The sequence below is a fragment of the Montipora capricornis genome, chromosome 3 (genome assembly GCF_036669925.1).
Source record: "Montipora capricornis isolate CH-2021 chromosome 3, ASM3666992v2, whole genome shotgun sequence".
Lineage (NCBI taxonomy): Eukaryota > Metazoa > Cnidaria > Anthozoa > Scleractinia > Acroporidae > Montipora > Montipora capricornis.
Genome location: NC_090885.1, coordinates 39,791,456 through 39,806,455, shown reverse-complemented (window position 1 = coordinate 39,806,455; position 15,000 = coordinate 39,791,456). Strand labels below are relative to the sequence as shown.

Here is a 15,000-nt window from a genome sequence, read left to right as displayed (position 1 = left end):
TTTCATCATGTGTTTTGTCGCGCAAACAGTTTTTCGGGCAAACAGTTCAGTTACGTTGATAACAAAAAGAAATCGCTGTGCATTATGGGATACTGTTCATTTTCGTGTAAGCTTTGCATGATGGGAATACCGGTTCTTTCAATTTCCGGTCCTTTCGGAAATGTTCGGAGTTCGGAAATCAAAATGGTGGACCACTTTGGTGATCTCATTAACTAGGGCTGAAAATGCAAGAAGGCAGTCCTGGTAGACAGGATAAACGCATGAGAAATGAGCGTTATAATACACCAACAAAACAGAAGCAGTTATCCGTGAAGTCTGCGAAACATAAGGCCAAGGAATTCGCGGCAAAAGATGACAAGTCGACTCGTGTCTTAGCAAAACAAGCTATTTTAAAAGAGCTCAATACTCAATTGATTGTCAAGGCTGAGGGCATTGCACCTCAAAATCGAAAGACAAGAGAAAAAACTGGAAATGACACAGGTACATAACTAGAAAAAAAACATTAATAGTTCCTTTTGATTTGGCGGGAAATTTAAATATTGGAAGTCTCACGTAGACATGTGAAAATGATCATGCGACCTACAACCACGTAACTAACACAGATAACATACACTTATCATCATCGATGCCGTGTTGATGGTGTAAAAGAGAAGAAGCAAATTTCCAGCATGGTGGACAATGAATCATTATCAATAATATTAACTAAGGTATAACTATGAATACCAATCAATATCAACTTCGAACCACTTGAAAACTGGAGATCAAGGTCAAAAGTCCTGGATATTTTAGGATAAACATGTCCTTAGTCGTTCAAAGGCAATATAACTTTATCCATAGCGTCCTAAAGATATGCCATGTTGAACGTTGGCTAAGGTTTTTGTACAGGGAAGTGGTCTTCTAATTTATCCTTGTGTCACATATGTAGATTTTTTGCATAGTGTACAGGTTAGCCAGTAGATTACGTTTGGAGAGATATATGGAAAATGGTTGCTGATTTTGATGGATCATTTTGGTCCTGAGATTTCTGGACATTTTCGAATGAAAGTCTCACATTGTGTGCACAGGCAGCTGAAAGTTCTTGGTTGACTGTCAGATTGTAGTACTATATTTTCAGGTTCAGATTAAGCAACTACTGTAAAAGCACAATCTCTTATGCTCTTTCTTTCTGAAGTACAGATTTTACTTACTAGAGGGTTAAATTATTTGCCATGACAGAATACCCAAAGTCAAGCAAGAAAAAAGGGGAGGAGCAAAAACCTATCATCAACTTAGCATCAAAGATTCCCAGGTATATTAAAATTATATAGAGTTTAGGCCTGCCCATACAAGGTTACAGCTGTACATAACACATTCAAATGAGACAGAGGCAGTGGGAGCTTCGAAATTCATTGATACTGAAATGCATGGACTTGTGCTCTACAAATTATGTAGCCATAATTTCAAGCCAGAGTTACAGTGTAAGACAAGTTACAGATGAGTGAATAGTGGCATTAAATGAAGTCAACTCTTTTGGGATAATGCTAGATTGGATTACATGATTAAACAGCCATCCCCTTCTCATTACTTGTACAAGTTCATTGCCGTGAAAAAACATCTTGAATACCCACATCCTTTCCTTTTCTGACCTTGTAGCTTTAAGTTGAACACTGTAGTAACAATGATCTAATCCAAGGGTTGACTGGGTCCTTTTCCATTACTAGGAATCGTACTTTAATAGTTGGATTACATAGTAATAAACAAAGATACAACTGTAGCACTTGAAAAAACAATTATTAAACTCTTTTGGCATCACCTTTGCATGGGACTGTAATATGGTTTTTGCTATACTGAATGTTTGTCATATTTGGGTATGATGAAGCAATGCCTGGAAGCTGAACAACATCACTGCATTGTTTTGCTGATAGCCATGTACATGCGGTCTGAGGTTAATATAATTTGTTAAATGTTTGAAGGGGCAAAAAGTGCACTTGATCAACTAGTGACAATGGTGTTCACCAGTGACAGAGTTTGAGTGTGAGAAAAGGCAGAGTTCTAAGCTCAATGCATTTAGAGTCAGAGTCAGAATGATTTTCTTTTCTTCTAATTCTTCTTCCTGACCCCATTTAATACAGTCTGTACAGTGTATCGAAATTTACACTGTAAATTGTGTGAGTACCAAACAGAAGTGCTAGAATACACTGTGAAGCAATTATCATGATATTAATGTGAGCTCTTATTTGCTTGTTTTTGTACATGTACATGTATTTCTACCTGTACTTCACTCTGGATCAACTTAATGTATGTTGTCGTGGTTTAAATTTTTTTTTAACTGGGTTTTTTCTATCAACTGTCTAAAAAAGGGATTTTCCATTTTTGCAGGTGTAGTCAAAAAACAGGGGCCTGGTTTTTTATTTCAATTCCCCACCGACACAGCACCACGGCTTTTTTATATTAACCCTCCAAAAATTGAAAGTGAAAAAATGCTTTACTTCCAGTAACCATGAATCAATATTCTTGACCCAATAACCAAGACTATAATGCATGCCAATCCCTTATCTGGAATGTGGTGTATGACACTTGCAGACTGCAGACTGCAGACAGCAGACAAATCCTAACTGGCAGTTGCCATACACCTAATTGCAGGTGTAATTCTTTATTGAGGCAACAATCCATCATAATCTTAAAATGATTTCTGTAGTTTATTTTATACATACTACATTGAAGAGTTCTAATTAATTTCAGAAAGATGTCCAGAGATGTTAAAGTGGGAGTTATCCTAAAAAAGTTCAAGCTGGTTTGAAAAAAAATGAACTGGTTCAAAAAAATTCAAACCAAAAACAATAATAAACCACAACATATATACAAGAATTTGGAGAATACCGGCACATGTAAAAAAATGCAGACGGTTCCTGTCAGTATTAGTCGTTAAATTTACCAGGGACTTGGGTCACCTGTCCTGCTCTTGTGGTGTGGCTCCTTGGCTGCTACGCAGGGAATTGCTTTCTCGCTCTCTCCCTTGCGTGACATATTGAGTGCCAAAGTCAGAGATGATTGTGGAGGGTAGCTAAATCCAAATATGACAATGTTCTTAGTCCAAACTGTAACACAGTAATGTCAAATATCATGACAAATAGTATATTATAATTTATACCGAGGCAAACTTGAAGTACTTGTGAATCAGCACATGTAGTACATCTTGAAACTAAAGTAGATTGTCTATGTACATGTATAGTGCATCTCATGCCCATCTTTATTCTTGACAAACTACTTGTAATCAAATGCAGTAAAGATAAATAAAAATAATGACATGCTTAATTTGTCTGGATGCATCGTGCATCTTAAGTATAAAAACAACCAATGTCTTTTTTTTAGGAGAATACACGGAGCTACTGCAATGGCATTAAATCAGGAAAGAAATGAGCCCATCCTGTTACAGGATTGTAAGGCTTCTTATTCTGAAGCAGCTATGGGTGAAATCTTCACTGAAAACAGGGAGAGGTACATGTAACTCATATTATATTTGGATAATTAATACTGGGAAGAAAAATCATTAAAAGGGTTACACTACTGTCAAAGCTGGTACCTACTCAATGTCATAACGTCTATGAGGAGTGCACTGTCCATCTCAATTGTATATTTTGGGTCAATTGTATATTTTGTTTTTAAAGAGGCAGTGCGGTCCAGTGGTCAGGGCGCTTGTTTTGAGATCCGGAGTTCCCGGGTTCACGACCTGCCCTGACCACTCGTTGAATTTGTTCCTGGTAGTCCCTGGTTCAACTTCCACATGTGTAAATAGCAAACTGGTTTGCCTCCAGCCAGTTGGAATTCTTAACAGTTGTTGTTGTTCTGTTCTGTCCTTTCGTTGATTTTGTTTCATTGGCCCCGAAAAGCCCCTATGGGGAGTGGTCAATTAAGCATGTAATTACTTTCTGTGAGAAATAAAAATATGAATCAAAGTCATATAATGTGGCAGTACGTAGCGAAAGTAGCTGGTGCTTTCACATTGTCAACTGACAGTCTGACAATATTGGGAAAATATTTAAAGTTAAAGAAGCAAAGTGCACATTTAGATATTATTGGAAAATGTGTGTAAAAATTAAAAAATACAGGATGGTGTTTACATGGTAATTAATTGACGTTGTGAAAATATCAACAGTATATGAAAAAATTGGTGTAAAATGTTTAGTTACCGGGGGTAAGTCAAAAGTTTGTCAAAGGAGCATGCACAGTAATCATGTCAGTCCTGTAGCAATCCTTATTACTGCCATTATTAATGACAACAAGGACTATTAATGGCAGTAATAACTGATTATTAATTACTTCCAGTATTTTTTATATTGTTGCCCTACATGTAGGTATCAGTGCTTGGCTGAAAAGTATGTCTTGATATGGAAAAAGAAAACCTTTGGAAGAGTGACACCAGATCTTGCAAGGTAACAGCATTCAATATAGTTAAGGAAAGTACGAATGGGAGTGATGGCTTCTTCTATAAGGAAATGATTGGCTATTGAAGTGTTAAGAAGTGTTCCATTTTTGGAATACTTTACAATGTACAAGCTGGTTTTCGTGTGAGGATGAAGTTTATTCAATATTTTTCATAATAATGAACCATAATTATGCATTTAAAGTGCACATGACAGATTTTTTTTATTATTTTAATACTAAAGTGAAACATCCTGGTCTTCTGATATAATGACTGCCCAAAAAAGTTACATACCGATTTTTGTTCTATGCCTTTCAGCCTTTTAAAAATCGGAATTTTCACTTCCGGGGGATACAAAACTGCTTTACTAAGGAGACTATGGATAGCAGAACAGTGACGACAAAACTAGGCCCCAGTTGTTCGAGGGGTGGATAGTGGTATCCATTGGATAAATAACTATCCACTGGATAACTCAATTGGTTTTGCTAGTGTTTATCTGCTGGATAGCATTATCCACCTTTTAAACAACTGGGGCCAGATTGAATTTTCCAGGGCCCAATTAGTTGGTGAAACTGCTTCTGAGATGAATTTTATGTGCAAAAGAACGAAATTTCTATTCGTAAAATTCTGTGTTCCTGTATTGACGTCAGTGGCTTGCTATTCTTAGTCTCTAAGGTTAGTAGTGCAGTGTTGTATCCCCTGGAACTGAAAATTTGGCATTTTTATTTGACCAGAATTATGACTCCACCTAAAGAGCAGTAGCTTATTTGTGCTTAATATAGCCTTTGCAGTTTTCACCTCCAGCTAAGTGGGTAACTTGTTGTAGGTTTTTTCATGAATTCAACATAGTTCTGTTTGCACCTGTATCATTTTTTTTCTTTTAAACTCATGTGATTTGCTGCATTATATTGCCACAGTAACTAGGTACTGTAGACCTTTCCTTTAGTTGCTGCTGCAGTGAGTGAGCCTGAAGCAAACAAACAAGGCAGCTCTTTAATCAGAAGAAGAACACATTTTTCTCTAAAACGAAAGAGATTGTGGTTATGCGCGAATGGAGGATTTAACATGCGTGGTACGAGGATCAGAGCCAGCTCTGTTTTTTATTTCGCTTCTCGTATCCTCAAATTGGACTATAGATAGTTTCACTGTCACACAACAAAAAAATTGAAATCATTCAATAAAAAAGGCCAAGAACTTGGAATGTTGTTGGAAACAAACCTTTTAACCACCACTCCAATTCTCAGGTCTGTGGGGTACATTGTTTCTGTGTTATTTGTCAAGCGTTTCAGGCAATTTTATACAGTTTTGTATGGAGACGCCATATGGTCTACCAATATGGAGGTCTGTAAACAATGAAAACATCTGTTCACTCTGCTTGATTAGGCGCTTTAATACTTTTTGCTCATGAGATGAAATAAATGTGTATGAACACATTTCCTAATGTACTTAAAAGGCTCAAACTGCTAAACCAAATAGCTTAATTTTGTGTCATGGTGTCACGCAAGGTGATGATTCGGAAATATTCAAAATGCTGTATTTCCATAACTATAGACGTCACCGAACTGGAAACTCAAAAGAGCATTTATTTCATTTCTAGGTCACCTTCAACCTCCTTAGTTTAGATAAAAATGTAGAAGACCTTAGAATGTGATGACCTCACTCTGAAAACCATCAGATTCTATTGTTTTCTTTCTTCTCTCGAGTGGGGTCTAGATGGAGGCCCAGTTGGGGATCTGGCTTGAGGGTCCCCATTTTGTACTGTCCCTGCTCAAGAAGGTCCATTAAAATCTTCCTTCGATTCTGCGCGCAAACAGTGGTAAAGTACCCCAAGCATAATTGAGCATCTCCCTTCCCCTCAGCAGCGTTTCTACCATCTACTTTAGATAAACTAGTTTAGCCCTAGCTAATACGGTGCCTTTATCTCAACATAAACACTAAGTAGTCTAGAAGGTAATGTGAGTTAAGTGCATTTATTTAATAATTATGATTAATTCCTTTTTTTTGGGACATAATTATATTATGTCCCAGAAATATATATTATATATATATTATATTTTGCCACATGTCTCCAAGAATGAGACGTTATTTCGTATTGTTCTTCTTTAGAAAACATTATGAAAGGAAATTGAAGAAACATACATTGGAGCTTTGGCAAGATATCTGGTGGACAGGGCGAAAAGGATGGAAGCTTAATGTCAGAGCTGATTATCATAACAGGTTAGTTGCTAAATTAGGGAATTAAAGTTCACCTTCTTTCACTGTCCAGTGAAACCAAATTCAGGTGAAACTACTGTATTTGTGTCACATGCAAATCTTGAAGAAACAATTTTTTTAAGGCCTATTCTTTGCCTAGGGAGGCGCAGTGGCCTCATGGTTAGTGCGTTTGACTGCGGATCGAATGATCCGGGTTCGGGTCCTGGCCGCAGACATTGTGTTGTGTTGTTGGGCAAGACACTTTACTCACACAGTGCCTCTCTCCACCCAGGTGTATAAATGGGTACTGGCAGATTTAATGCTGGGGATAACCCTGTGATGGACTGGCATCCCATCCAGGGGGCATTAGAAATACTCCTAGTCGCTTTATGCTACAGAAACCGGAGATAAGCACCAGCCTGGTGGGCCTTCTAGGCTCGTAGCAGACTTTACCATTCTTTGCCTTATTTGAGCTTGAAATTTTTGTCACTCTTGTATTTTTGTTTTTTTAGTCCTTTGCATAATTTCACTTGCCTTGAAATTTAAAATTGAGTCATCATAATGTTTTAATTCTCACTTCCCTGTCATTTATTAAACAAGAACTAACCTCTTGCTAACCGAGTGCAAGGGCCATACTGGGAAATATTGCCCTGAGGTGTAGGCAGAACAGACCAAGTGCAGGGAGGTCTGCACAAAAACGACTGAGGGCCAATATTCCCCAGTACGGTCCCCGAGGAAGTGAGGTTAGAAAGTTGTTTATTGTATGGCATTGTTTCTAATTTGAGTGATTGGACACTACTGTTCTGCTTGGTAAATCTTCGTAATCTTTGTCTTCCATCAGCAAACTTTGAACACTAACCATGCATTTACAAGTAAAACTAATTTAAAATTCTGCTTGCTATAATTCCACCGTTGTGAAAAAAAAAAATTAAATTCAGCTTTTTAAAAGCTTTTTGTGTTTCGCTTAACTTGAATTTCTCGGGAGAGAGAAAGACTACAGAAAAAGACCATTTCCATGGTAATGGTCCATACTGTAAAATCCCGTCTGAAAACTGCCAATCAGAGTGCTCCATTTAGCCTGAGAATTGCTTGCCATAGTCAGGATTGTTTAGTTTGCCTCCTGGGATTCATACAACATTTTTAACCCATTGAACCCTGAGTTTGACACTTAATAGATTTTTTTGCTCTGTCTAACACCAGACGATTTTACTCATCCATGTGGGGAGTCCAAGGGTGTTTGAGGTGTGAATGGGTCAAGTGCTGTTTTGTTTTCATTTTACTTTTTCTTGAACTGAGTCTTTTTCTGAATCAGTAATTTACTCCCATTTATAACAATTATTTTTGTTCTACTCTCCTTATTTAACATCTGTATCTAGCACACAATAAATAATAAAACTAAAGTGCATTCATTTCATATTTTAGGCTAAAAATAGCCATTTTATTGGTATCCTTAATTTCTTCATTTAGAACTTCCATTGTCTCTCCATTCATGGCTGTGGTGAAATCTTTTTGTCTTTTCTGCTTCGTTCTGTTTCACAGTGTTTCCTAATCCACATTTTTCACCTTCTCTCCTTAGTTCGGTCTTGTATCTTAATTTTATTAATCTATTGGTAATCTACACAGTAGTCGATCTCAGACTCAGAAGCTTAATTATGTCTGAATATGAATTGAAAGTTATGAAGATCCTCTCAGTTTATAGATGAGCAACTAAAACAGTTTCAAGTACAAGTTAACCTGGAACCCATGACCGAGCAGTTGCCTTTGTACTGGTCTACCAACTGAGCTTCATGTATCAATGTCCAGATTCAAATCTCTTTTAAGCCGATATTATTGTTAAAGCAAAGTCCAACTGCTTTTAATTGCAAATTACCACAGTATATCTAACTACGCCGATTTTACTTAAATTTAATTTCACTGATGTCAATTCTGTAGCACAAGTGTATGGAATTTCATGTACATTACTGGCCATGGGAATAGCAGCATCTACACGCGTGTAACGCGCGCGTATTTGCGTGTAAATTGCGCGCAATATGGCGGACTTACGCATATGATACGCGCGTGTAATGATGCTATTCCTGCGGCCAGTACTGTATTCTAACATACAACTGTACCTGAATAAATTGCATAATATGACTGTGTAGCTATGGATATTCCTTTCATGCAGGTATAGATTATGGCAGAAAGCATGGAGAGCTTGGAGGGAGTACATGAAGTACTGTCAAGTCAAGAAGGCTAAAGAGGAGCTAGCTCATCAAAATGGTAAAGAGAATCTTTTGTTATTTTAAAAATTTATTTACAAGCTGATCAGTTACTGTAACATACAATTTAAGTCATGTGTCTTGAAAAATTACAAGACCATTTTAGTGCCCTACCTCTGAGACCATTTAGGTGTGACATGACATGACATCTTTGATGTCTTGAGGGCGCTGAGTCAGCTGTTGTGGGAAATTGAACCCCATGTATATAGTTTTTAAATAATGTGAACAAGTTCTAATAATGGAAGCTTTGGAATGACATTTTCATGACCCAATCATCATTTTCGAATTCTCGTTAACTAGAGTAGGATGTCATTATATAATAAAATGTTACGGTTTTGAAAAACGTGTTGCATACGATTAAAAGAAATGCAATGTACATGGAAACGAATGTACAGAGTGTACAAGAAATTAATATTTGAGATCAATGTCTCCTCAAGGTGTTGGTTGATTTGCTTTTTTTTTCTAACCTTAACTATTCATGATTGTAAGTGATAAAATTATTTCTTTTAAAACTCAAAAGAAATTGAGAAACAATTTAAATCGTTCTAATTATGAATGTCTTCAATTTTTGAACAACGTCTCATTATTTTTCTTTTCTATCTAAAGCACATCACACGGTTCTCATGAAATGTTGGGCAGCCTGGAGGAAATATATAAGTACCAGGAGAGGCAAACGGCGACTGACTGACCATGCAATGAACTTTGCTCAGATACAGCTCAAGAGGTACATCCCTCTCATTAACTGAGGTTATTAGTTACACTGTAATTCAGGGTCAGATTTTGCCCAGTTTTCAATTCATCACACTTGGGTCATAAATTCACCCGAAAAAAAAAAGTAAGTAGTATCTCTAGATCTTTTTATACGGCAACAAAAGCAAACTTTCAAATTGAGCGGAGCATACTGTAGAACTTGGCCTACTAAAGTTGGCATACATCGTGCGTACCATTGGAGAGTATGATAAAAGATAATGGTTACCGTTGACGAATTAAAACGTTTTGATATCAGGTCTTTTCGTCGATTGTTTAAAGGTTATCTTATTGAATTTTTACATGTTTAAATATGCTTTTTTTTCTACCTTTTACACATGTATGGTTTGCGAGGGGGGGGGAGGGGAGGGTTGGAAAGGAAGGAAAGGGTTGGTTGGTTGGGGTAATACACTGTAGATTTTGTGATCGAAGTCCCACCCATGTTGTCACTCAATTAGATGCCAGATGACTTCATCTGAAGCGAGATTTGTCGATTTCTAGTCAGTGGTATTTATGTGTTACAGGCCATGACCTTGTTTATTGCTGCTTCAAGTCCTCTTACGGTAAAAGCGTTAGCTACAGTCCACTCGTTGTACTTAAAATCCGGTACACAAGAGCCCACTGAGGATTTGTACCTATTATTCCACCTAGGAGAGTATGGCGACAATGGCTTGCACAGTTAGAGTTGAAACGAAACTTGCATTACATGGACCGCGAAGCTCTAGAGTTTTGGGCAAACAATCTGATAGGCAAGGTTAGGCATATTCCTCGTAAATTATCAAATTATGTAAACTTAATTGATACCCAGTGTCTGATGCTGTTCATTCCATTTTTTCACCCAAATTTGCTTCTATCTCTTAGGTAAAATTACGAAATTCCCGGACAAGCAATGCTTTCGGGAATAAGAGTTTTATTTAATCATTAATACTTGTATACATTTCCTATGACATTGTTTTTCCACACAAAGCATAGCTATACTATAAAGTGCCGACGCTTTAGGGTGTCGAGAAGTAAAAATTGAAACTAATGAACGATTCCTTTAACTTTAAATTTGTTTACTATCTTTGCCATTAATTCTTTTTCATTTTTAACTTAAGTTGAACACCGCCATTTGACACCCTTTCCTGGCCCGTTTAAGAGTCCCATTAGTTTCTTGGCGGAAAACTTCGTAAATCTGAATGCCCCGTTAGATGGACCATCGGATGGAGACCTTTTGAAGTCCTCTACCGTCCTGGTTTTATTAAAAATAATAATAAAAAAGACTGCAAAAGAAGGTAAATACGACCAGTGAGTGAAAATGTCAGGACGGTAAGGCCGCTGATGGCAGAGAAGAGTTTTATGGGTTGGCATGTTCATTTGATATGCATAGGGTCCACTGAGAATTAGGGAGTTTAACAAACGACGACAGCTACCAGGGGAACCCAACGTCAATTTTCGGAAAATATCTGTTCGGAAGACGATTTGAGATCTAGAATTTTTGAAACATTAGTTGTAAAAGTCTTGCTTGCCTGCCTGTCCTAAAATTTTCGAACAACTAAAACATGGTATAATTGACCATTTTGAATGGATTTTTACCCTAAAAAGGTCACCTAGAATTTTCGGGAGCCATTTTTCTGGCTGACATTTTCGAAAAGGTAAGTTTTGATCCCCATAATTTTCGGATCACTAGACTTTCAGCTAGGGAATCTGAACAGATAAGAAATTTTTAGGGGATCAAAATATGCCTACATCTACCGTTTAAATACTAAAATACGTTTAACAATGCTATGTTTAAGTGGTTTTGAACTATATTCTCGTTGGGTGCCCCTGAGCTACGGCAACGACAACGCCAAAAAGCAGTAATATTATTGGTTAAAAGAACGAAAATGATCGTGCGGCACGTGCAGAACATTTCACTCGTCAAAACTACTATGTGAAGTGACCAAATTTAAGATTTTGACGACAACGTGGACAAACTACAGTAAATCTTTCAGTCTCACTTTTTACTTCAACTCTGTACCAATCCAGTTATAGGACACTTCACCTATATTGTGTAATATAAACAAGATGAAATGATCATGAGGTTTTCGTCGCCGTAGCCATCGTGGTTTCTTAATCTCCCTATTGTTCGTGGAAAAGTATGAATGCCTGGCCGGATATGGCAAAAGAACTTCAATATTACAGCATTTCAAGAATTGCGATATGATTTTGTCTTTTTGTTTGTGGTTAATATTTTACCTCTGACGTTTTCCGCTAACGCTAATTAAGCGTCTTCTCTGTCCTTTTATGGCATATTAACGGTTTAAAATGAGGAATAATTTCTCAGACAAATAAGATCTTGGATTTACACTATACAAGGCTAACAGTAGAAGACAGTCTGCCATGAAACTAACTGATGGAGATTACGCCGATGATTTGGTTATCACTGGAGATTGTCTTAAAGATGTGTCGATCCTGTCTCATCAACAACGGAGTTTATATGCTTCAACCAAGACTACCCTGGAGCAATCCCGGCATCCTCTTTATGGTGTTTTGTCAGCTACCTTGACGGCAATATAGCTTGGACAGAGAGAGATGTAGAAATTAGATTAGAATTCTTGGCCCGTACCGCTAAACAAACCAGACAAGATATGGAAAACAACACCGCCACGAAATATGGAAAGAGATTTTTTCCATGCAGCAGTAGCAACTAGAATCTGCTAAATAGCACAACTGCTTGGATCCTAACAATATATCCGGAGAACACTCTCAATGGGACTAATATATACCCGTATGTTGCGTGATGCAATGAACATATCCTAGCGCGAACACCATAAAAAGAAAGATCTGTATGGGAGTATCCGTCCAATAAGTGCCACATTATGTGAGTGGAGACAAAGATCTGCTGGCTGCTACTGGAGAAGTAAAGATACGAGTAACCTGCGATCGGGCGTTCTTTTCTTGACGGAGGGCGCGCCCACTCTAAAGAAAATAACTCCTGATCGCAGGGACCTACATATTGGAAGGAAACACTTGGACGATCTTGCAACGTCAGTCAATCAGCAAAGGACACCGGTCGTTTACCAGAAGAACTACCAACACTGCCGTACTCCAGACAGGAATAGATGGAGGGATATAGTCCCGGAGTGCCGAGCAAGCTTGACTTGATGATGATGACGTCAACTTCGTGAACTACGATAAAACCTGCTATTCGCAACATTTCATCAGAGGCTGTTTCCTTTCATGAAAAAAAAAATTTTTTTACTTCTTTGTACTTTATCGAAAACCACGGAAAATTGTTCACATGGCAACTCTTGCAATAACGAGTTCATCAGTTTGTCGTTTCTTTTGCAGTTTTACGCTACACTTTTTTTGAATGGAGTCATAGGGGTCCTCTAGAAATCGCAAAACTGGTAGACCAAGTTGAAACGGGATCAACGCAAACCGTGTAAAACCATGCTGAGCTGGAAATCCACTGACTTCCTCTTTTAAATTTCATTTCTATCTTGACAATTGAAAGCCGGAGTAGGAAAAGGGGAAAGCTACAACCCATTAAAAATTAAACGCGATTTTTGCAGAATATGTAGCCAACATTTTCCGATTACACCCCTTGTTTTCGATGTGGAAGTTTGTGACAAACAGGATTTTATCCCTCCAAATTTCCTGTAGCATACATTGAAATAATGATTCTGTGTAATCAAATAAAAATCATGATCAAAGTACTGCAAACTCTTTGTAGAAGATAGAAATAAAAAGAAAATCAATACTTGCCGAGTGGTTTGGCCGGGATGGTCAAATACATCCACAATGTTCTTTGCCGTACTTGCATCGTTCTTTTTCGCACGCATACTTGTTTTCAGAAGGCCCTTAGAGTATAAATTAGAGTTAAATTCCATCAATGTATTTTGTGAATCTCAGTGACTTCTATGGTCTATAGGTGTCCATGAAGTTTCTTTGTCTCCAAAGAGAAATCAAACCTATTTTTGCGCAAAAAAATGTTAGAGCTGCGAGAGTCCTTGTGTGGGCCCATTTCCATTAGTAGGGCTAACGCTCACGTGGTTCATATGGGTAGAAAACTTGTAGCACTTCACATCACCCTGTAATAGTTAACTGTTAAGTCTGTTAAATGATGTTGACTGAGTTTAAAAACGTTTAATTAAACATTGCTTCAACAACCATTTAACATTTCTTTTGATATCGCGAATGTTGAGTGAAGTTCAAGCCATTTGCCACCTTCTTGCATCTTTGTTGGGTATGTGCGTGCGTACTAATCGGTCTCTCAACGACGTATCCAGGTCCGTATCCTTGGCAACAACCCGCCGGCTGAATACCAGACCTCTGGTGAAGCTGTTGATGATGTGTTGAGACAGTTTGCCACCCTAGCGGTCAACATCGCTCAACAGCGTTCAGAAAAATTTGAACGGCTGTTGAAGCAAATGTTGAGATCGTTAGCCTGGGCTTTTACTGCCTGATTTCAACGACAAAACGATAAAGGATGAAGGGAAATTTGTTCGATACCGGGTTGATGTGTACATCTGCACATCTACACTTTATTAAGTCTAAAAATCGCGAGATATCACACCAACTGTAAAAATCTGAATTAAAACTAATACAATGGAATATTAAAAACTATGAAAGTCTGAGTAAAACTAGTGTAATGGAAAAATTAGAAACTGTTAACTAACTTAGATTTAAAACTATTTACAGACATTGTATTCACTGTATCCTCTGGAAGGTAGTTCCATTCTTTGATTGTTCTTCGGAAGGAAAAAAAAACTTTAAAATATCTTTCTTTGCCTTAGGAACTACAAACTTTAAAGTGTGGGTTTCACGGGTTCTTCTTTCATTATTTGGTTTTAGGTAGGCTGCTACTGAAAAATCCTTCAGGTTGTGGGAGAGTTTATACGTAAAAGATAGTGTGGCGGTTTTCCTTCTATGGGCTAGAGGTTTCCCAATTAAATTCCTGAGGCATTTCTGTCACGCTTTGGTAGGAGTTGTAGTTGCCTGCGCAAAATCGCGCTGCCGTTCTCTGAACTCTCTCCAGCTTTTGAATATCCTTCTCGTAGTAGGGATCCCATGCGGCACTTCCGTATTCGAGGGTTGGTGGAGCTATGGTTTTGTACGCTCTTTCCTAGACTTTCTAAAGTCGTTCGCTTTTCGTTTTCGGTTTGGCAGTCGAGCTCTCGCGCTTCGCGCTCACTTTCGCGCTTCGTGCTCTGTGAGCTCGAATTGTCGGCAAGTCTAGCTGTTTTCCTTGCCGATCTGCGACAGGTATATAGGTTTCGCCGTACAACGCCAAGTACTTTAGATGCTCTGCATCGCTGTTTTCAAAGAACTGTCACAATGCAAAAGCGGTCTACGACGTCAACCCGGTATTAAACGCATTCCCCTTCCTTGCGCCGTCGTATCAAATTACAACCAGTTTTTCCACTTTTTAGGAGC

General features: G+C 38.0%; 1 protein-coding gene across 1 annotated transcript in view; it reads left to right on the top strand.

Moving 5' to 3' along the window:
• Window positions 1-15,000, top strand: part of LOC138043129 (protein SFI1 homolog) — a 70,961-nt gene that overhangs the window by 134 nt on the left and 55,827 nt on the right. Inside the window, exons 1-8 of the mRNA XM_068889262.1 lie at window positions 1-480; window positions 1,216-1,288; window positions 3,352-3,477; window positions 4,335-4,412; window positions 6,509-6,619; window positions 8,760-8,854; window positions 9,460-9,577; window positions 10,252-10,354. The exon at window positions 1-480 is cut by the window's left edge and continues 134 nt beyond it. Of these exons, the coding sequence (XP_068745363.1) occupies window positions 225-480; window positions 1,216-1,288; window positions 3,352-3,477; window positions 4,335-4,412; window positions 6,509-6,619; window positions 8,760-8,854; window positions 9,460-9,577; window positions 10,252-10,354 (960 nt within the window). The 5' untranslated portion in view covers window positions 1-224. The remainder of the gene's footprint in view (window positions 481-1,215; window positions 1,289-3,351; window positions 3,478-4,334; window positions 4,413-6,508; window positions 6,620-8,759; window positions 8,855-9,459; window positions 9,578-10,251; window positions 10,355-15,000) is intronic.